Here is a 24,055-nt window from a genome sequence, read left to right on the forward strand (position 1 = left end):
GGTTAGAATTTATGTGGTTCTTATAAATATTAAAGTAGTATGAAACACTCCCCATTTTTTCCACATCCTACACAACTTGTTAAACATTCCCCATTGGGCCACATACCAAGCAAAACAATTACATGGGTTCATTTACTGTCCACAAAGGTTTCCCGAAGTTGTGGGTAGGGGAGCGCACACCCTGTATTGCCAGCCAGGCTTGACTTTACACAAGGCCTATATCCTCTGTATTGCCAGCTGGGACTGACTTCGCACAAAGCCTATATCGTCTGTTTTGCCTGCCGGGATTTACTTCACACAAAGCCTATATCCTCTGTATTGCCAGCCAGGATTGACTTCACACAATATATCCTCTGTATTGCCAGCAGGGAGTGCACACACAAAGGTGGCTCCATGGAACCCCGTAAGGGGCAGAGCCACCTGAAAACAACTAGTGAGGAAGGGGGGCATTTGATATAAGGAACTAAAAGCAACCAACCTAACACTTAAAAAAAAAGAAAAACAGTCATGCAACAATGGTAAGCACTGAGGTCTGCAGCACTATATAATTTTTTTTTTATTAAGGTTTAATTAAAACTCAAACCTCTGCCAAATTTTTTTGTTTTGGCTACAGTGGGGAAAATTTTGACTGAAAGTATAGAGAAATATCTACAATGGGGACACAGACAGCTTTATAAACACGTTGGGGTATATTTATTATAAAGCATTGACTGTGGCATTCACCAACCATTCACTGCAGATGTATCTTCCTGGTACTGTAATTGATTCACCTGCAGTTAATGTCACATTCGCTTTTTTATAAATATGCACTAGCAGAATGGGGTGAAGAACCTCTGTCTAGCTTTCATTGCTGTCGGTGCCCTTCTTAGAGAGATTTCCGCTCACTTCTGCAGTGGTGGGAAAACAGGAAAAGAAGGAACAAACATGTTTCAGAAAGGAAAAGTTAATCATTGAGGATTGAAGCAATACAATGGCAGTGTAGACAGGAATGGAATTGATTTTATCTTGTAAAGCATAGCAACGTGTGTTCAAGGATTTACACCCAACCACTAAATCACCAGATAAAATGACCAGCTATATTATAATAAGTAACAAAATCCTGGGAAATATTATGATGCTTAGCCCGGGAAGTGGGGGAGGGGAAACTGAACTTAATTTTAAGGGTGTGCTTTTGAAATGCATGGTAGACAAATGCTTTGAACTTCTCTGCCGCAAAAGTCATTAAAGTGCATTGTTTTTTATGTTTAGAGTGGCTCCGCGCGTATTCGTATGGCCGAATACGCACGGACAGCCGCTCCTGTATAAATGGGCCCCAATTTTGCAACAAAATCAGATCTGCTTCCAGTGCGTCTTGTAATGTATCTTTTTCCCCATAAAAATCGTTGTCTTCCCAAGCAGTCAATCACAGACCTTTAGGTCCAGTCTTTATTTCCAATTCATCCACTCAAGAATTTGAACACATGAAAAATATTTTACAAACATCAAAGTATTAGTAATCCACTGGGCATTGGGCACAGTTTAACCTTTCTCAAGGAAATATCAGGGCTTCTGTTCATTTTACCTCTGGAACTTAGATGAGTTTATTTTTGGGGATTTCAAAGCCTGGCTAGGTGACATGTTTTCACAGCTTGGTAAATAGATGCTTTGCAATATGGACAATCTGGACTAGTTTTAGGCAGCTTGCTTAGCCACCCACAGAGGGGACCACTCCTTGGACTTGACAATTCATGCAGGACTTCCACCACACCATAGCAGTTAAATTAGCTGTATGTTTAGATCTTTACACCCTCTATTTCCCTCTCGCCAGCTTAGCTGTGAAATACTGCAGCTCAGATACAATCAAGTAGCCTGTTCTAAGAGTATTGTCCCCATATGGTATTAGGGGCATCCTAAGTGTTTAACAGCTGACTGCCACCTGCTTGGACTATGACTTCTTAGGGTGCACCAAGCATCTCACTCCACATTAGCATTGCATAGTGGTTCCACTATAGGGGTGCAAGTTTCACAAACGTATCCGTCCCCAGAAAACAAGTTTTCAGTGGCTCTTCACCTTAAAGTGACCAGTCAGCAATTCATTTTATAAATATTTTGGCCCCTTCTTTATGAACAATATCTACTCCTTTCAATTTGGCATAAAATGGCAGCATTAATCAACTTCCATTTAATCAAACCAATGAGATAACATATTATCACATTTCATGAAGTTTAACAAATAGGTGAAATAAGTACTGTGGTATTACTAGCACAGTGCTTCATTGGTTTAGATTGTTTCTGGCTATGTGGTTCCATCAGGAAAGTATCATCCTAGAGAGTATTTAAATCCAGGCTTTAAACACATATGTTCTACTTTGAATATGGGGGCAAAAAAGGACCTCATTCCTGTAAAGAACTATGAGACAAATAACTGTTGATAACAGTGAAGTGCCATTATATATTTACTGATTGACATATTGTAAATCATCTCCATCTTTGCACAGGTTTGCGACAGTTACATGCATACAGTAGGTGTAAATCATTGTAGCGGCTGTAATGCATTACCTACATTTGCTTGCTTTTTCATTGTTTTAGCTGACAGTATTGCAGTGTTTTATTAGCATTGTTGGAAAAATGGAGCTTTATATTATGTCAGAATGCAATTGCACATCTAGATTGTAATAGCATCTTATGTCAAGGCTGTCTTGATACAGTAGCTGTTTTGGTGCAAATGTTTTACACAGACCTGACTCTTCCTTCTTTCCTACAGAAAATACAACATATTACAACTCCACAAACAGCAGCGCTCTTCATGAAAATGACACAGACAGAGAACAAATCATAGAGCTGAATGGCTGGCTGGTGTGTAAAGAACAAGATGAAATGTTAAATCTGGCTTTTACAGTGGGTTCTTTCTTGCTTAGCGCCATCTCACTTCCTTTGGGGATCATCATGGACAAGTATGGTCCACGCAAGCTGAGACTAAGTGGAAGGTGAGTGATCTTTATTGTCTTTTCATATATCGCGGCTCATGTATATCGACAAGTTACCTTGTCCCCCATAGCAGCCATTAATATTTTGGTTACTAGGTTTAATACATTGATTTTTTCTCTGCTGTAATTTTTATTAAAAAAAGAGTCAAGTCCACCACCGTGTATTTCAGTTTTCAGAGAAGTCTATCGAGCTGAGTCACCTTTTGGCTTCTTATATCTCATTCCATCAATGACTTATTCACAGTTCATATCTTTGTTTCCACCCATGTTAGAGTAACGTGTGTACACCCTCCTGTGTGGGTGTTCCTATTATTGCATTTCCAAACATAAAGCAAATTCATAAGTCTATAAACTGGGCCTGTATGCTGGAATCTCACCACCAGTGACCCCAAGATAAATAGGAAACAGGTGGTTTAACTCTTCAGCATCTACCAAAAGAAATACCACACTTGGGTTGATTGTATTTTGTGACTAAAAATACTCAATATTCAGAAACAAAAAAAATTGTTTTCCTTTTTTTTCAGTGCCAGTTTTGGAGTTTCTTGTCTGCTTATTGCGTATGGATCAAGTAACCCCAACTGTAAGTAAGACTCTGCTGTGCATGGGTGAATTTGAACATAGCACTTGCGCTTAATACGTAAGACCTGATTTACAAAAGGAAAGGACAAGTGTAGAGAGGAATCACTTGCAAAGTAGCTAACAGATGTCCGATAGTCACAAAAACACTAGAGAAAATCCTGTTTTACCTTTAGTTACACCAGCACTTAGCTGGCTTATGTTTGGGCCCTGGAGCATACACTCCTAAGCAAACTACAGTTATGATTGAATTTACGTTATGCCCACGGTTACAAGCGCAGGGTGAGAATACAATTATGTTGTTCAGTCTGCTCATGTATGCAGTGATACAGCAGTGTAAGTGCATATGATTTAGTACATTGGCCCTTAGCGTACCTGCTACTATTCACGAAGCTGCCGAAGGATCTAGCCGTAGCTTCGGAAGATCCTTCGGTTAGCTTCGGCCCCAGGACCCCTTCGGTTCAGTAGAACCGAAGGGCTGCTGTACGGGCTATTCACTATAGCCCGTACAGCTCCCGAACGTGGCCGAGCGGCTCAGTCGAACCGAACGCATATGCATCGGCCCGGCTGAGCCGCGCTGAAAGCCGAAGCTGAGACAGCCTGCTTCTGACAGCTGGGCAGAGCCAGCCGTGATCTTACGGCTGGCTCCGGCCACTTGCAGAGAGACCAGCGTCCCTGGTTACCTGCTAACTAGGGACACTGATCTCCAGACAGCAAACTCTCCCTGGCGCTCCGGGAGTCTCCCGCTCCCGGCCGCCAAGGAGAGAAACACTGCTGTTTCTTTATTTCTATTATTCTGACACGCAGCCGTGTCAGAATAGAAAAAAATATATATATTTTGCCCATTGGAATGCATTGCTAGATTTCTATTGGCTATTTCATTTTGCAATAGCCAATAGTAAACTAGCAGTGTACCAGCCCTCTGCTGCAGTTCTCCATCAGGTCCATCAGCAGAGGGCGGGTACAATGCTAGTTTACTATTGGCTATTGCAAATTGAAATAGCCAATAGGAATCTAGCAATGCATTCCAATGGGCAAAAACAGTTTTTTTTTCTATTCTGACACTGCTCCGTGTCAGAATAAAGAAAAAAAAATAGAAATCAGTGTTTCTCTCCTGGGCGGCCGGGAGCGGGAGACTCCCAGAGCGCCGGGGAGAGTTTTCTTTTTTTTTTTACAGCAGCAGAACCGCCGGACAATAGAAAACTGTTGGACGGAGCTAGCTGTCATTGCTAGCTCCGCACAACCGTTTTCCATTTCCTTCTTTTTTACTTTTTAAACTATTGAACTACTCGGTCCCGAGCAGAACAGCCGAGCTGAGCGGCATTCGGCTATTCACTCACTGCTGTTCGGCATCTATAAGAATAGGCCGAACAGCAGTGAGTAGCCTGCTGGAGGTTCGGCTCAGCCGATCCAGATGTTGGATCGGCTGAGTCGAACTCCTTCTGCACTTCGGGTCAGCCGAACATGCTGAGCATGTTTGGCCGACCCGAAGCCATGTGAAGAAAGCCGATGTACGGCTGATTTCAGCTGATATACGGCTGAAATCAGCCGTACCAGCCTGAAGTGAATAGCCGAACAGCGTTCAGCTCACTTCACTTCAGGTTGGTCATTCATTCGGCTGCCTACAGCAGCTTAGTGAATAGACCCCTATGTGTTTCATTAAAGACTTATGGTATCTTATAAAACAAAGAGTGCATATTGCTATCTGATTTCTGCTTTAGGCCTCATTCAGATGGCATGCATGCCTGTAAATGGTCCGATCCTGGGAGGGACAGGTACTGCGTGCAATTGCACGCAGCAGCCTGTTCTTCCCTATGGGAGTATGCGGCTGTACGCTGTCATCCGCACACCCGAATTTGCACGTGAGGGTCCGGGTGTCCACACTTGGACAGTGTGCATCCTAGTGCAGACACTCGGACCCGCACGCAATAAATGAATCATTAAACAAGAACTATTGAACAACCATTTTTGCTCATCAAGGGAGGACATATACTGTGTCCTACCGTGACCCTAAACTCAGGATAAAGCGGGCTATTGCCCACGATATACTGAGAGCGCCGCAGCTGGGATGGATCCCAACAATACTGTCGGGATCCACCCAGCTGGCTATGCCCTCCCCAGTCCATCCCTCCAGTCAGCGCTGGAGGGTCGGAGAGGGGAGGGGGGAATCGCTCTTTGCAGGGAGATAATCGGGAAGTGAGCGGATCGGCGGTATGTTTTTGCTCACTTCTCGATCAATAGAGCCGACATGTGACAGTTTTAATGTCACACGTGTGTAATTCACTCATCCCTTAGTTCTCCTTTAATTGATTAATCTTTTCTGTGACACTTTTTTATAATTATCAGTGTAGACGACGACCATATTTAATAATGTTTCTTTTTATGATTGGCAGATAGAAAGCTCAGTCAGTAACAGTCCATGTCTTTTTTCATTTCCATTGCAGCTCTGTCTGTGCTGATATTTGTAGCCTTATGTCTGAATGGCTTTGGTGGAATGTGCATGACCTTCACTTCTCTTACAGTAAGTATGAAGTTGCTGCTCTACATATCATTTCATTTTCTTCACTGTGAAAATGTTTGCTATTAGTCAATAGATTGTGAAACTGTTAATAAAAAAGTAATATTAGGGCTGATATTTGACTGATTGCTAAGGGCAACCTCAGTTATTCTTTGCACTAAAAATTCCACTCTGTGGCCTGATGATATATGTATGTATATATAATGTCAAGGTCTCTAATATCACAAACTTCTAGCTTAGGTATTAGATGTACTATTGCTTGAGAACTGCATAGCATACTGTATATGGTCATCACCCATACGACAATGCTGAGACTCTGTGATAGACTAAAGCTGGCTATATACTTTGTGAAACCTATTGAATCTAGGGGGAGAGGTGTAAACTAGGTGCCCACAGGGAGACAGCCCATGATTTAGTAAACTGGCTATATACTGCTCGAAATGCGTCCAAGTCCTGCTGACTTTCGTGCGACACAGACTTGGTGCACTAGTGTTACTTCATCTTTCATATGCATTGAGAAAAAGTCAACAATTCCATGATGTCTACATTGTGGGTTCTATCAGCTTGAAGGGCTACATCACTGTGTGATCAGCTGCGATTATGTGCTGTACAGCCATGAGCCTTGTTGCTTAGGGACGCCAGTAGGCAACGCATGCACACACTCTGCCATAATGTGTCTTCTGTGTCATTGTCCTAATCTGAAAATGGGTGAGCTCAACTGTATGATCCCTGTTTGTTTTTCAGTATCCAGTCTTTTCTTTCTATAAGTAGCTGTTTGTTTATGTAACACTCATCATAATCCCTTTAGGGCACCGGCCCTAATTTACTTGATTTCATGGCTCTCGTAGTAATCTCTATGTTGTATCGCTATTTTGGTGTAAGTGATACTGCAAAAACTGACCATGCTGAACACTTTTTTTTTATTATTATCATTATGATTGTCAGGGTCACACATTCAGACCTAAGTTTGATTCCCTCAAGCGGTTTTTACTGAATGAAGTGTACAGAGATTTTGCAGTATGCTTTTGTTGTAAACACATCAGAACTCTGAACTCAATTCACCAAATAGCTTACAGGTCACCTGTCGGAAATCTTTTTGTGGTAGAAAACGGCAGCATAACTGCAAACGGTTAATGCTGGCTTATTTTAGACAAAACAATCCTAAAATAGTTCCACTTCTGTCGCCGTCTGTTGCCTGGTTCCTGAAGAATATCTCTGCAAAAGATAGGAAACCAGGGTCGTCCTTGGCTTAAGAAAGATAAATGTGAAGGCGTGTTTATCCTTTCACATAATGGAAAGATAAATGCAGGGAGTAGCAGAAACAATAGTTATTCACATATGTGTCAAAATTAAATGCGCATCTATTAAAATAGCACAACAGCAATATTTAAACAAGGTCATGTTAAAGAACTATTCGAAGAAATTTTGAAAACATTTTATTTTTTAAGTAAGGCTGGTATATATACCTGAATCTGATGGTATCTGCCTCCTATATACCGTAGTTCCCTGCACAGCAGCAATAAGAGTGGGAGAGGGAGAAAGAGAGAGGTGGCCTTCTGAATTAATTGGGACTTGCTTTGCATAGTGCCCACTAAATACCAATCACAGGTGGAAGGGGTTGAGTCCTATTATGATTATACAATAAAAAAAAGGGTGTTGAAATATGCACACAGAGAATGCTTGCAGCTATATGTATGAGGCAGGGGTGGACACATTAATAGGAAATCAAGAGCCAGCCTGTCCAGTCCAGGAGCCAGGAAGATTTTTTTAGGAGCAAGCTCCATTGAGTAGAGAGAACTTCAAAAGTTGGGCACCAGCTGTAATGCTTACGGAGCATTGGTTACCCGGCTCCTGGGATTCGTCCAGCCCTGGTATAAGCTAATGGCTCATTCACATGGTCGTGAATGGTCATACACTGTAAAAAGCAACCACTACCTTTGCACCTGGTAGTGACAGGCCGCAGCCTGTTCTTGATTTGTACTGATTGCTGCCCATGGCTGTATGCAACACTTGTCACTCTCAGGATCAGAAGTATCGGATGTTTTTTTTGCTGTATGCCCATGTGTATAAGCCCTAAGGCATGTGGGGCATATCACCAAGGAAACATGTGGGTCCCGAGGTTACACAGGTTGAGAACCACTGATTTAGATCTCTTGGTTATGGGGTTTTTTTGCATTGATTTTAAACAGTGGGAATGGCTGCAGGAGGATTTTCAGACCAGCTGAGGTATACACACCCCAAATATCAGCTTGATACTCTTATGCATAATGATAGGGTGGGTGATGTTTAGGCAATTTCAAAGTTTGCATATAATGATTATCATCTGCTGTCTGTATATTAAGCTGTGTTATTGTTGTGTGATAGGTGTCACTAGTTATGGTGCAATGTGTCAATAGCTTTTTCTATATGACAAACAGGGTTTACTCATCTCATACATATTTTCATATATTTTTGGAGTTGTAAGAAACAACTTCTTGTAAACAAAAATAGACATCAGGAAATGACCTATAGAATTGTGCATTTATGACACCAAGAAAAAAAATGTTGTTTGATATTTTATTTTCCAATTTATTAAAAGTTGAATAGTAATTGAAAAAGGACAGGTCCACTTTAAGGTGCACATTTTCCTTAAATAAATTTGCTGCCTCTGGTTTGAGATATATGCAGTATAGGACCGCTTGCAGTATGTGTGGGTGAAGACTAGAAATAATAAATAAATAAGAAAAATCAGTTTTTAAAGAAATAAACTAATCCTATTCCACTTAGTAAGTGAAGATCCTTATTAACTCTCAAAGTTTTTGCGGTAATGAATCTAGATCAAACAAATATGCATTGCGCGGGAAAGTATATTTTTATATTTTGTCCAAGCACTTACAGTTCTCATGTTTCTGAATGGCTCCAACTCTCTCAGCTTGCCTACCTGAACTTACTGGTCAGTACAAGAACACAGGCTCCAGCTGTCCATCCACTAGCTTGCAGAAGGGAGGAAGAGAGGAGCATGTGGAGGGGAGTGGATTGCCTCGCTGTGTATTTGTGGAGACACACACAGCTTACTAGTACACACAAGAGTGGCTCCATAGGACCCTGCAAGAGAAAGGAGCCACCCTAAAATAGGATATCAGGGCCAGTGCTCAGAGGACCAGCAGATTCTGCAGGAAGCTAAAATACTTTGAAATATCAAGGTGCAGCATCCATTGTAAGTGAATTAATCAGCATTTGAAATAGCTTAAAAACATTTTGACTTTAATATCATTTTGATTTTTATTATACTAGTCTGCTTTATATTTGAAAGAAACATTGTTCACATTCAAAGTTCTTGTGACTTCTCACCAGAAAGCAGTACCACATGCACTTGCTTCTAACATATTGTTATCTAGTAATGTAGACAAGTTCCCGCCATTTCTCCTCTGCGGTCCTTATCTTTCTCTGTATGCACAAAACAGCATGTGTCAGACAGAAACACATTGAATGCTTCTGTACCAGAAAAGTGTGTGATAACTGATTTGTTGTCACTCCCTAACTGTCCTCATACTGTCATGAGTCGATAACTGCATGACGTTCTCTTCACTTTAACCAGCCTATGAGACATCTAGCTCATTCCCGCCTTTATTTCATTCACATGATACAAGAAATGAGAGCTAAGCTTCTTTTTGTTTTATAAATAAATAAAACAAATAGGAATTGCGGAGCAATAGAGCGCTCCAAGCTCACTCCAGTGGCGGACTACAATCTCATCATTAGTTTAGTCATTTGTATTGAGGTTGTAGTCCATCACGGGGGTGAGCTTGGAGCGGTGGCTACTTTACAACACACACAGGAACCATGGGGAACAAAAGTAGCCACCCTCCAGAAGGAAGGACAGTGTCAGCACCAATCCAGAGATGGTATGAGGATCTACAGAAACAAAAAACGAACGTGAGGGCGCAAGGCTAGGGGGACTTAAAAAGTGATAGTGGCACAGTGGAGAAAGTAAAAGGAAATGGTTCACTTACTTTGAGTGGGTCTCGGGACCAGATGGATGTGTCAGTGTGTCCGTGTCACCGCTGGAGCAATGTGAAGTGCCGGTGGTGTGAGGACTGACGTCAGGCTGGGTTGCAGCTGCGGGTGGAGGAGATCGGGCTGTGAGGTGTACGTGTCTGGGCCAGTGTCCGGGCCGTGGGGAAGATGCAGGATGGAGAATCGGCCGGGGTGGTGGTGGAGTGAGGAAGGATCAGGTTGGTGAAGCAGTGGGTGGAGGCTCGGGAACAACGCGTTTCGAGGATGTTACCACTAGTACAGGCACTCCTCCTGTCCCTTAGGGCTGCAGGCGAGGCAGAGTTACAGCACCCTATTCCCTTGGCCCAATCCGAGAGCGCTGTTCGTAATATTTGTATGAGGATCTACAGCCGAGTGGTGCACAAATAAGGTCCAGCATTGTCAATAGTTAAGGTACTTGAATCAATTTTTAAGGTTTAACTCCTGAGTTTAGTGTCACTTTAATGACAGGCTGACAGCGGTCGCATCTCTTAGTGGATGTCTGCATGTAGATGAGTGTCCCTGGACACAGGTTATCGATGCATGTATACATGTGGACTGCCACTGACAGATGCGGCTGCTATACCTTTTACAATAATCTGTAGGTTGTTGCCGCAGTAATCCCTACATACACAGAATAAGCCGGTGTGAATGTAACTTTACAGTTACATTTTCAGGACAAACTTTTTATCCTGACCCTTCTCCGTCAGAGTAGTATTGATACACAAAGGTTTAACAACATGTGTAAGAAAAAAAACTACTAAGACAACAATCTGGAAAAAAACACACACACGGTAATAAAAGGGAGAGGATGCACCAGTAGAATTTTGTTCAATAAAATTTGCTTTAGGAATGATCATTCGATTTCTAATAGTTAATGGGATCAAGTTGATCATTGTTTTCAACTGTACTGACCAAAAAAATAGAAGGAGCAGAATGAAAACTTTTTCGCAAACGGACGAAAATTCTGAATGTGAATGTGGTAACAGTCATTGCCATCATTGAATGTTAAAACCAAATGAAATTTCGAGCAACAATCGTCATGTCTCTGACCGCATTATTGAATATTTTTTCTGCATGAATGTTCCTACGGAAATCTACCAGTTGCATGGCCGGCTTTAGATCAGAAAGCTGAGAGATATGAACCTAGGAGGTACGGACTTCAGGAACCAGATCCATCCACAACACTAGTGATGGGATCTCTGAATTCTGGCTTCAATAGAATGCACATTGAGATAGCATTAGAAACTCCCTTGTTGGTTCTCCTTGCTGACTCACTTATCACATGTGTGTTCAACACAGGGAATTTCTTATCTTTATCCTAATGATCAGTAATGTACAGTGTTTGATACATTCCATTCCCTTTAATAACCTGGTCCAACTTGCACTGCTTACAGTGTTCTACATAATAACTGCCCTGTAAACCAGCATTAACTCCTGTTTTCTTCCGAGTGTTCTACATAATAACTGCCCTTCTAATAATAACTGCCCTGTAAACCAGCATTAACTCCTGTTTTCTTCCGAGTGTTCTACATAATAACTGCCCTTCTAATAATAACTGCTCTGTAAACCAGCATTAACTCCTGTTTTCTTCCGAGTGTTCTACATAATAACTGCCCTTCTAATAATAACTGCTCTGTAAACCAGCATTAACTCCTGTTTTCTTCCGAGTGTTGGCCCTATAATGTGGAATACTGGGAAATGGCATGATGTATAAGATTACATACCAGATGCTTTACAAGTAAACATAGTCGTTATGTGTTCATCATTTACTTCCTTATTGTATCCTGTACAGCTGGGAGTAGTAGTTGATCAGGGATAAATAGTCAGGTTGTTGGGCCATGTTCAATACTTTTTTCAGAGCTGGTTATGCCTTTTTATTACCTAGTGACAAAACTCCAAGCATGGTTTTTTTTAGAATGCTAGATCAATGGAGACATTTTATTTGCATTCAGACTGCTTGCTGCTGCCATCCCTATAAACCGGTGGTTACAGATAAGGTGTAGTGGTGAAATTTAACAATGGACTGGTTTCACACTATTTTTATAGATAAGAACCGTGTCTTATGATTCTAACATTTACTACAGGGAGCAGTTTCTGGCTGTTCACATGAATAAAATGTTTCATGACAGCCAGCTATATGCTTTGCTAAATAAGCCAATGGCTGCTATAGATCTGCAGTACATCAATGATAAACACTATCAGCATGATATCTGAAACAAATGACATTTCAGACATCTTCCTGTCATAGGGTTACTCATAAGCTGTGCCCTCTTTACTGATGCAAACCCTTCGCTGGGATCATCCAGTGTGCGCTGTAGTGGCTCTCCACCCCAATGTAAAGTAAGTAGGAATTGGTGTTACTACCAGCATTTCAGAATTCAGGTTAAAGTGATATTAAAGTCAAATGTTGATGTTTCAAAGTTTTAAGAATCAGCTGGCCCCCTAAACACTGGGCCTAGTATCCTATTTTATGTTGGCTCCTTTTCTTTGCAGGGTCCTATGGAGCCATCCTTGAGTGTCCTAGTAAGCTGTGTGTCTTCACAAACACACACTCATGGCGGGCCACTGCTCTACTTTCCTTCTTCCTCCCTTCTCCCTTTTCCAAGCTAGTAGATGGACAGCAGTTGTAGTTTGCTCTGTCCCTCATGATCTTGTACTACACAGGAAGTTCAGGGAAGCTGAGCTGAGAGAGTTGGAGCTATTCATAAGTGCTTGGGGAAAAAATGTAAAGAAATACTTTGCTGGGCAATGTATAGTGTATTTGTTTCACCTGGATTCATTATTGAAAAAAAGTTTGAGAGTTTAATACTATTTTAATGGTAGTAAAGAACATAACGTCCTCATGACAAACGTCTACATCGCTGCTGTGAGCTTTGCTTTTCCCCTGAACATTTCCTGATAATGTAACAACTAGTGCTATTCCGCAAATAGCACAATAACACTTGTCATATGGAACACTAGGGAGACATCCATCCTCATTTCCTGAACCTTTAATACAAAAGCAAAAAAAAGCGATTGCTTCTCTGCAAAAAATAAATAAACAGTTGTTGGCAAGAGATTAGGAACTTTGTGATTATACTTCTTTACTATCTGATTGGAGAGCCAAACTCCTACTGTAGTTATACTTTGTAAATGATGGAATAAAATTAGTATCTGACAGCAACAGGCATAACACCCAGAGGCATGACGGCATTTGTAGTTTCAGCACAGCAAGAGTGCAGAGGCTGCCTACCCCTGGTATAAGTCATAGAAGGAGGAACCGTTGAATTGTTCTTGTTGCCCATAAGGCCTCATTCACACACAACGCAAGCAAAATTGTATATTGCGTCTATGCGCGTATACACGAGCCTCTATGCGTGTATACACGAGCGTCTATGCGCGTATACACGAGCGTCTATGCGCGTATTTACGGGCGTCTATGTACGTATATACGAGCGTATATGCATGCACTATTTGCATTCCCAGAATGCATCATTCCTAATGGAAATTCTTATGAACTGTACGCACACACACGCGTATACAGCGTACACATACGCTGCCCGGACACATCTCAGTTCCATTCTGTTTTTGAGCATATATATACGTTACGCAAATATACGGCTCCATACGCGGCTATGTGTATGGAGCCATTTATTTGCATATGTTGCATATGGTACTATACGCACGTACGCGTGTATATGCGCGGCAGTGTGAATGAGGCCTAACAAGCTAGAAGTTTTCCCTGTTTAGTTTTCAATGGCACCTTGGTAGAATTAGAGGAAAACTCTGCACCATAAACACATCCTGATAAGGAGCATACTGACAAAAAAAGAGAGATAATCTCATATGTCTGCTGTTCCTTCTTCTTTAGTCCCAGGCTGAACAAAGAGAGGTGGCCAAGTTGCTTTCCCTACTGCACAGGAAGAATGCAGGTCACCCCTAGGGCACATAGAAAACGATTGTTTTCCATGTGCCCTGTTCACACCATAATGTGGGTGTAATGGGCTGTATACTGCGAAAAATTGTAGACATTGGCGCTGGATGGCAGCGCACAGTATTGCTGCGCGGGGACCTGAATGAAATGTACACATTGTACACTACCGATAAGGATAAAAAAAGAAGACATTTAAACAGTGACAGCAATACACCGCACACGCGCTACAATTAGGCATTTTGGTAGGTGGGCTGGTGTGATCGGGGTCCCTGTAAACTGTGAGCCAGTTCAGGCATCAGAGATTTGTGCTTTTATTATACTTTGTAGCTTGAACAGTTTTACAAGTGGAAATGTCAGATATTGTTTAGAAAGATAGCAGTGTCTCTGCTACAAAAGACGTATCTCAGTCACAGGCTCTTTTGAAGGCCATCCTCCATGTCATCTGTTAAATCTGGTCCAATTTACACAGATCATTGTGTGCTCAGGAAACCGGTTCTGTTTGAGTTCTTTTCTGGTTGGGGGGGTGGATGGATGGACTCGGTGTTCTCAGTTTTAGGAGGCCAGACAGAATGTGCTTGTTTATGATTGCAAAGGCAAAGCAGAGACATTTTGGAATGACTTAGAGAATGTGCCCATTTACAAGGGGATGTGTTACCAGAGACAGTTCAGGGAGAGGTGACAAGTGTCTCCCTATCAAGATCAGGAGAAAGAAGAGCACAGAACAGTGGACAAGGCCAAGGCTGTTTTTAGAGAAGGATATGCTGCGGAGGAAGTAAAAAAACAAGAATGCGGGGTTGCAACTGCAGACATGTGCTTTTGATTCAAACAAATGTTTTAATATTAACGAAAGGATAGTTGAAAGTATGGAATTGGCTTAGCACAGGGCTGGACAAATCCCAGGAACCAAGTAGTCAATTTCTTTAGTAGTTACAGTTGGTGCCTAAATTTGGAGGGTTTTCTCTAATTGTTGTCAATGAAGCTGGGCCTACAAAAATCCCTACTGGCTCCTGGATTGGGGAAACTGGCTCATGAACTCCAAATTAATTTGTCCACCCCTGGCTCAGCATACATACAGTTGTGAAGTGTACTAGAGTAAAGTTACAGTCAGCAGGATATGGAATGGGTTTAGGTTTGTGTGATTGAGCGCTGTTACATTTTATAGCTTGGTTATATTATTATTATACAGGTTTTTCATCACTTATAAAGGCAGACAGTACCGTTACAATCCAATCCAAGACATGATGGTTAAGGCCCGGTTCCCACCTGGGCGTTTTTCCGCGAGTTCGTACTCGCGGAAAAACGCTCAAACAGGGAAATGCCATTATTTTCAATGTGCATGGTTCCCATCTGGGCGTTTTTCCGTGAGTACGAACGCGCGGGAAACCACCCTAGGCCCAAAGAAGTACATGTACTTCTTTGGGGCATTTTGGTCGAGCGTTTCCATTGGGATACAGCCAAGTAGCGTTTTTTTTACCGCGAATCGACAAATGCGCATATTCAATACGCCTAGGTGTGAACCCAGCCTAAGAGGACCCTGCTCCAGAGAGCTTACAATCTAAAAGGGTTAGCAACAGTAAACATCCACCTCACCTATCCACCTCATATAGTAAGACAAAGAACTGTGATATAGTAGCCTATCCTTTTTTTTTGCCAAATTCTTTTCAGGTCATAAATACCTTTTTGTATGATCATGCTGCTGCTGTTGTACAACTCTGTCTTTACTCCTCAGCAGTTATCTTTCATCTGTAAATCTTCTGGTATTGTTTCTGAATGTTTGGCATAGCCAGGTGCAACTTGTTAGGTTAGTGACATGACCATTTAAAGAATTTCTCTAGTGCTTTAAATAAACTGGAGGTGTTACAAAAATGTATCAGAGGATTAGGCGAGCAGAGAGCATGTTACAGACTTCCCTGAGATTACCCTCGGCCTCGCCTCTGTCTATCCGGATAGAGTAAACATTGTAGCTGTTCATGACATTGAGGACATGTGTAATTTGTGATGCAATCACTTCCAACTCCTCAAAATACCTTTCTTCCACTTGGACAGCTTCAGAGTTTAACTAGCATTACCAGAGGCGCAACTAGAAACCTCAGGGCACCGGTGCAAGAAACCATGGAGGGCCCCCCCAGAGACAATGTCGGCACCTCGGTGGTTACTGGAGCGGGCCCTCTTCTTCCTTTCTGGGCCCCCCACAAGTGGCAGAACACCAGGGCCCAGTCGCACATGCGACCCTGGTAGTTCCGCCAGTGATATGTATGAGGGCTTGTTCACACCATTTGCGGTGTGTTCCAAAGCGGTAGCTGCTGGAATGCACAGCAATCGCTCATTAAACTTCCCCCTTCGTTTGTGGGTGGGAAGGGGATTGGCGGTGCATTGAAGTCAATGGCACCGCAGCCACGACCCCCCCGCCCGCAGTGCGATTGGACTCCTGGCAAAACATTGCCTGTGTTCCGGTCCACTGCAAAACGCAAAAAAAATAGAGCATGCAGCATTTGTTGGCGTTCGCAGTGGACCGGAACACAGGCAAATATTTTGCCAAGTGTCCGATCGCACTGCGGGCGAACATCCCCGAAGCCCTAAAAAACATATACAAGACATATGGAATACAATAAGGTGACCCAGTTGCCACCAGGAAATAAGCCCACAGTATCGTTTTGTATGCAATAACTGTAAGATGGCGATAACAAATACCTGCTCTCCATCAGTGCAGCCACCAACCTGAGGATGTCTTATTCTTTTGATGTCTACGAGAGGACCTTAGAATCCTCCTCCGCTCCATGCCGCTCTCCCCATTCAACGTTCCCGACATGTAGGCAAGTGGGTACTTCTATTGCCTGCAGCATTGGGGAACGCCCACAACCTCTTAAAACCCCGCCCAGTACATCGTGCAGATCTCACACCTACCACATCACTGGCACGCCACGCCCACACCCTTCTCCCGCCTCACTCTGAGCCGGGTAATGGGGAAATGTCACTGGCTGCTCAGAATGTCAGTCAAGCGGACCTGTCTCCTTTTTCTGTAATGTCGGCACTGGGCCCTCTTCTGCCTTTCCGGGTCCCCCCAAAGTGGCGGAGCGCCAGTGCCCGGTCGCATATGCGACCGTTGCGACCCTGGTGGTTCCGCCAGTGAGCATTACAGCTAATCATTCTCTTTAGTAACAAAAATGTGAATTTGTGGACATGTACCTGCCATTAGAAAACACACTTTATTCCTTCTCTTCCTCAAAATTAGCAGATAATACAATGTTCCCTTGGTGCTCAGCTCTTGGAGACACAAAGGATGCATCATTTCTCTATCCACACTTAATAGTATGAATGAAGGAATCTACCCTGATGGCTGTTGTATTCAGCTGGCTGTTGTATTCAGCAGCCGACTGAACTCGCGGTTGCTGTATACACGAACAGTGATTGCATCTAACTGCTCAGTATAGCCAACAATTTCCCACCCGGTTCCTTTGACAAAAGCCAATAAAAAAAATATTTTTTATCAAGTTAGTTGGGTGGTGCCAACAGGGCCACCCACAGTTCAGAATTCAAATAGTTTATGGCTAGCTTTAGGCCCCTTTCCCATGGATCGAGCAGTATAGGACAGATGTTGCTTGTGACATCCACGTCCATTCCGTTTTTTCCTCTATCTTGCGATGAAGAAAAAAATTAAGCTGTGGGAAACCCATGTTAGGTCTAGGGAGTCGGATGTAACCAGTTCATTTACATATAATTACCTCTGATCCGTTACGATCATGTCCATCTAAATGGACATGTTCCATTTTTTTCCCCGGACCTAGACCAAGTCGTGGGTAATCAGATACAAACGGACGCATATCCGTTTAAATTCGGCTGCCCATAGAGTTACATTGGGCTCCCAATCAGATCCGCCTGAAAAACAGATAGGCAGACCTGACCAGACCGCCCATGCAAAAGAGGCCTAAGGTTGCTTAAAGACTTGCAGATCTCTCAGAGAGTGGGAATGATCCATTATCACCAAAGGTTGAGTGCTACTTAGGTGCATAGTAGCATTTATCTTTGACTTGGTGAATGTTTGGTTGCAGCGCAGTCATAATAAACAATCTTTTTTTTCCATGGAGGAACAGGAGCAAAAAGAAATATGATTTATCAAATGCAGATTTTCCAACATGATGGAAAGATTCCAATTGCAAATGATATGAAGCATTTCTGATGCTTATAAATGCTCTTTATTGAAATAAACCCATATACTGCTCAATGGTTGCACATGTTTTGTGATTTCAAGTTATGGATGTGTCATATAAATGGCGGTGCTAATGATAGTAACACGAATACCACCCACAAAGGGAGTTGCATAAGATAAGGGTTTCTTTTGAAAACTTGTATTGCTTTCCTTCAGATTCCTTATGGTTTTTATTCCTGAAATATTTGATAATGTGTCCCATCCATGGATTGTTTAAATTTTGTGTTGGAAATAGAAACTGTTTATAAATCCTTCATAATAGTCTCGCTGCTTTGAAAGGAAATTTCAGTGGCGTATGACATAATAACTTGTGGGATCGTGCTGTGCAGCTGACGAGGGAACAATGCCCCCACAATAAACTACTGTCATACAGACTGTACTGTATAATCACTCTCCTGTCAAATAAAAGCTGATACCATCTTTTAATTTCCTTTAAGGCACAAACCTTGTGCTATGTGTAGATGAAACTCTGATAATGTTATAGTATAGCTATGTGCAGCCATTGTCAATTGTTAATATAAAAAATGTGCCTGTCCACAGCGAACTCTAACAGTCATGCATTGTTTTGTTTTTTTGTAGCTTCCTAACATGTTTGGTGACCTGCGCTCAACTTTTATTGCACTGATGATAGGGTCCTATGCTTCCTCCGCTGTCACCTTCCCCTTTATCAAGGTAGGTACATTTTCTTCCATTAGAAGATTATATGTTCTTCAAAATATTTGCCGGGTCATGTCACTGAAGTGTAACAATAGGTAAGGCATCAGGTTAAACCACAATTAAACTTTCAGTATAAATTGGCTGAATACATTACAAGTGCATCGAAGCAAAATGTGTGCAAAGTCGTTTTTAGAAATCAGCCATTGCTTAAGCAGAATAGCCTGTCCCCTACCAGCATACTGCAGAGAAGGCCCCATGCTTTTTGTGTGTAAGCAGTAGGGATGCACCTATACCGATACTAGTATCGGTGCCGATGCCGAGTATTTGCCCAAATGCTCCGATGCCTAGCCCGATACTTCCGGTATCAGGAAGCCGGGCAGCGCGCCATTATACGCTGCCCGGCTTCCTGATTGGGCGGGAAGCCGGCTCTATGCTCTCTCGTCACTTGTGACGAGAGAGCATGGAGCCGGCTTCCCGCCCAATCAGGAAGCCAGGCAGCGTGTAATGACACGCTATCCAGCTTCCTGATTGGTCAAAAGCTGGTCAATCAGGAAGCCAGGCGCCGAGTAATGACGCGGCTCCCGACTTTCTGATTGGTTGGGAAGCCGTCTTCATGCTCCCTCGTCATCTCATGATGAGGGAGCATGGAGCTGGCTTTCCTGGCCAATCAGAAAGCCGGGCGCCGCGTCATTACACAGCGTCCTGATTGGCCAGAAAGCTGGCTCCATGCTTTCTCGTCTCCTAGTGACGATTAGCATGGGGACAGCTTCCCCGTTAATCGGGAAGCTGGTTGGCGAGGTTTTACATGCTTCCTGGCTAATCAGGAAGCCAGGTGGCGAGTCATTACACGCCGCCTGGCTTCCTGAATGGGACTTCCGGTATTCGGTATCGGCAAGTGCCGGAAAAAAAAATATCGTTACTCGATACCGAAATACCGGTATCGGTGCATCCCTAGTAAGCAGGGATCTCTCTGCAGAGGTCCCACACACATCCTGATGAGCAAGACCTATAGCTCTGCAATCAGCAGACTTCATGCTTGCTGCTGATTGGAGAGCTCTAGCACCGGCTCAGCAGGGTACATGTCAGACCTCTGCTACTACTGCTTACACACAGAGAGCAAGGGTCCTTTTCTTCATGCTGGCAGGGAACAGGCTTTACTACCCAGACTGTGGCTTTCTAAGGAAAACGAACTGTAAAACTTTTCACACCTTTTGTTATGATGCACCTGGAATGTATTTAGCTGACATATACTTAAATCTCAGCGGGGCTTTAAATGCAAGTTGTAAATGGACAAACATATTACTGCTGCAGTGTAAAAGTAGACCTAAACCCAAAATGTTTTCTTTTATCAATTTGGATAGAGTAGGTAAGAGTTTAAACAGGTATTTTCTTTGCCATCTGTGTTCCATTGAAGTGATTTGCTTTTACTTCCTGTCCTGTAGACGCAAAAGGAAATGAGTGGAAACCTTTGAGGACCAATCTCCTCTTAGACACCTGTCATTAAAACAAGTGTCCACATTGCATGATTTTCCCATCAGGGGTACTAATCCTTTAACACTCCAAAGCCAAAAAAGTTTTCTACTGTCATGTTTTGTTCCTTTGTGTTGCTGCAACACAATCAGCCATGTTACCAAGGCCTTAGAGGTTACCAGTGCGCTTTTCTGTAACACTTCAGTTCCTTTTCATTTTTGTGTTGGAAAACACAAGTCACATTGTGTTTACTATGAAGCTCTGTCTCTCTAACTACCGCATCTGAGGTCAAACTGTGAAAGATATTCGAGTGCTTGCTTGCTTTCCATTGTACACAACAGCTTGCATGGCAGTCATTTATATATTTAGAAGGGTCATTAATGTAGATGGATCAATAGAAATCCCATTCCAGTGTTGATCTATGTTGTAAAATATGTACACTCAATCGCGGTGTAATTTCAGTGTACAGCAAATCTCTTGCTCAGCCTTAGCGAAAACAGGAAGCCAGTGAGGCCCTTCAGCGAAGTGGCTTTTAACACTATAAGCCGCAATACAATAAAATGTGTTTCCCGGCTGTCTAGGGTGGGTCACTGTAACCTTGCCCTGAAAAGCAAATGGCAAGAATATAATTTTTTATTTTGGGTACTGCGGTTAGCACTGATCCCTTGCAGCTCTCAAGGGTTCCTGGGTTTAGATCCCATGTGGACCATATCTGCATAGTAGTTATTTTTTTCCCCATGTTTGTCTGGGTTTTCTTCCAGAGCTTTGCTTTCTTCTTACTGTTTTAAAAACATGGTGGGATAGTTGTCTTCTGGCCAAGACTTTGGCTTGTAAGCTGAATTGTGGCAGGTACTGGTATAAAATTTTCAACCTACTGTGTGAAGCAGAAATGAATAAGGGGAGGATCTATTGGGATCAAATCTCTTAAATGACATTGATAAGGATTGCAATACGTACAAAAAGGCTGTCCCATTTGCAATGTCTATACTGGCATGGCCAGCCCCATCAGACTCCTCACTAATTACAAGTACATCCTTCCTCATGAAGTGACAGGCCGGTGCATAGCTTTCACCAGTTGTGCTATCCTCTAGTTTACTGCAGGAGCATGAAGGTTGTAGCTTGGCTCCTTGGACATCCACCAGGACCTAGGCTGCTGCCTAGTGTGCCCTGCGGATGATCCGACTTTGTGTAATATATCTGTAATTTATTGATAAGCATGTCCTTTATAAACGTAGGTACTTGGGGAAGAAAGCCTCATAAAGTTTGCTGACATAAAGCTAAAGAGGTTTTAGTTTTGGGCTGCTAAGTTTTAAATATGCCAAATATTTAGCAAGTCAAGCGTGGCCTCTGGTGTAGCTGCTCTATTCTTAAGATAATGTTTATTTCTGCTTGATTTGCAGGTTATTTATGATCTAGGAGTGAGTTTTATCACTATTCTTATTGTCTGGGCTGCCTGTTCTGGGCTGGTCTTTTTCAACTGCTTCTTTAACTGGCCTCTCGAGCCTTTTCCTGGACCAGAAGACATGGATTATACGTAAGAGCATTATGTTTATAAGGATTTACTGCTATTGAAGGCTAATCCCACCTTAAACACCTAGTTCCATGTCACACCTATATTTAGGATGAAATATGAAACATGGTGCTGTTTTGCAGCCCCCCCCCCCCACTTAGCTGAATAGCAGGATTCTTCTCCCCACTGGCTTCTGTGTATTGCAGTTGCAATGCTCTTCAGGCTCAAATAAAAAATCATTAATAAATGCATATTTTTTCTTTTTACAATATGGTTGCATTTATTTATTTATTTTTTTTGCAAAAAGGTAAACTTCCTTACCACAGTGGCTTAGTTTTTAGCACTTCCGCCTTGCAGCACTGAGGTCCTTAAATCCTGGCCAGAACACTCTATGCATATACTGTAGTTTACATAATCTCCCTGTGATTGCATAGGTTTCCTCCCGCACTCCAAGGACATGCTGGTAGGTTAATTGGCTCCTGTCTAAATTGGCCCTAGTATGTATATACATGTATGCATGCATATGTGATAGCGACCTTAAATTGCAAGTTCCTTTAGGGTAGGGACTGATGTGCAAGTACAGTATATAAAAGTGCTGCATAAATTGTCATTATTTAAATACAGAAAATATATAAAAAAATACAATGCTTATATGGTCTCTATTTCTTGCAGTGTGAAGATAAAGTTCAGCTGGCTGGGCTTTGACCACAAGATCACAGGAAAGCAGTTTTATAAGCAAGTCACAACTGTGGGGAGACGACTCAGTGTGGGAGGCTCCATGAAAAACCCTAAAGAGATGTCAGCACTGCAGGAGGGCAATAAGTTATGTCTGTCAACTGTGGATCTGGAAGTGAAATGTCAGGCAGACAATGCAGGTACGTCCCCCACTCTGGTAATGTAAAATCTTGGTGAAAAGGAACCAACTATCCAATCCTGGAACAGTCTTTGCATTTACAGAAGAATGCCACTAAGCAACATTTACATCTAATATGACCACTGAACATTACCCCGTTATTAAAGTGGAAGCAGAAAAACAAATGTGAGCAGACAGGCCCTTTATTGTAGGAGAGACATGCTATGTCATCTGCAATAAAACAAACGTATCTGCCTGTTCACAATCTTCTTTAGAATGTACCTCTGTGCCGGTATGATTAAATTCCCTTGTGCAACCCTTGCAGGCCAATAAAGGTGGCCAAAGAGCCGGCACCGAAAAGAAGACAGTAAAAATATGTTATACTCACCCGAAGCTCCGATCCAGCCAGCTGTCACGGCAATCCCTCCAGCCTGTCTCCTCCTCCCTGCAGCATTGGAATCTTCCTCATTGTCCTTATGTCTATACACTGTGTATAGACGTTGATGATTTACAGGACTTTAAACCACTGCAAAGGAGGGGGAGAGCCGTTGGAAGGACCGGTGTAGGAACAAGGCGGCTCAGGGCTTTGGGTGAGTATAACTTTGTTTTGTTTTTTTAACCTAGACACAACTGAGCAGTTACCGCTTGCTCTGCAAGGGTTAATTAAAAAAAAATGTCCTGAAGTTCCTTAATATTTGCATGTTAGCTGCTAGGGATTCACCGATACTTTTATCTGTATTTGGGCGAGTACTCGCACTCGCCCAAATGCTCTGATGCCTAGCCCGATACTTCCGGTATCAGGAAGCCAGGCAGCGTGTAATGACGCGCACTGCCCGGCTTCCTGATTGATCGAAAGCTGGCCAATCAGGAAGCCAGGCGCTGTATAATGACGCGGCACCTGGCTTTCTGATTGGTGGGGTAGCCGGCTTCATGCTCCCTCGTCATCTCATGACGAGGGAGCATGAAGCTGGCTTCCCGTCCAATCAGGAAGCCGGGCGCCACATCATTACACAGCGTTCGGCTTCCTGATTGGCCAAAAAGCCGGCTCCATTCTTTCTCTGCACCTAGTGACGAGAGCATGGGGATGGCTTCCCTGCTAATCGGGAAGCCGGGTGGCGAGTCTTTACACGCTTCCCGGCTAATCAGGAAGCCAGGTGGCGAGTCAATACACGCCGCCTGGCTTCCTGAATGGGACTTCAGGTACTCGGTATTCGGTATCTTCGAGTACCGGGAAAAAAAAAATATTGGTACTCGATACCGGTGTCGGTGCATCCCTATTAGCTGCCCTTTCTCATTGCAAGCAAATTAGGAAAAAGTGCTGAATTATTTATTTATGAGTATCTGAAGAAAACCCTTTTATTTTGTTTT

At 42.8% G+C, this 24,055-nt stretch overlaps 1 protein-coding gene across 2 annotated transcripts in view; it reads left to right on the forward strand.

The window, feature by feature from the left end:
* Positions 1 to 24,055, forward strand: part of SLC43A2 (solute carrier family 43 member 2) — a 69,454-nt gene that overhangs the window by 30,622 nt on the left and 14,777 nt on the right. For both annotated transcript variants that reach the window (XM_018573884.1, XM_018573892.1), the window contains exons 3-8: positions 2,744 to 2,966; positions 3,491 to 3,546; positions 5,987 to 6,063; positions 18,777 to 18,869; positions 21,725 to 21,858; positions 22,507 to 22,709. In XM_018573884.1, the coding sequence (XP_018429386.1) occupies positions 2,744 to 2,966; positions 3,491 to 3,546; positions 5,987 to 6,063; positions 18,777 to 18,869; positions 21,725 to 21,858; positions 22,507 to 22,709 (786 nt within the window). The remainder of the gene's footprint in view (positions 1 to 2,743; positions 2,967 to 3,490; positions 3,547 to 5,986; positions 6,064 to 18,776; positions 18,870 to 21,724; positions 21,859 to 22,506; positions 22,710 to 24,055) is intronic.

The sequence above is a fragment of the Nanorana parkeri genome, unplaced genomic scaffold (genome assembly GCF_000935625.1).
Source record: "Nanorana parkeri isolate BGI_ZX_2015 unplaced genomic scaffold, ASM93562v1 scaffold48, whole genome shotgun sequence".
In the NCBI taxonomy this organism is placed as follows: Eukaryota; Metazoa; Chordata; class Amphibia; order Anura; family Dicroglossidae; genus Nanorana; species Nanorana parkeri.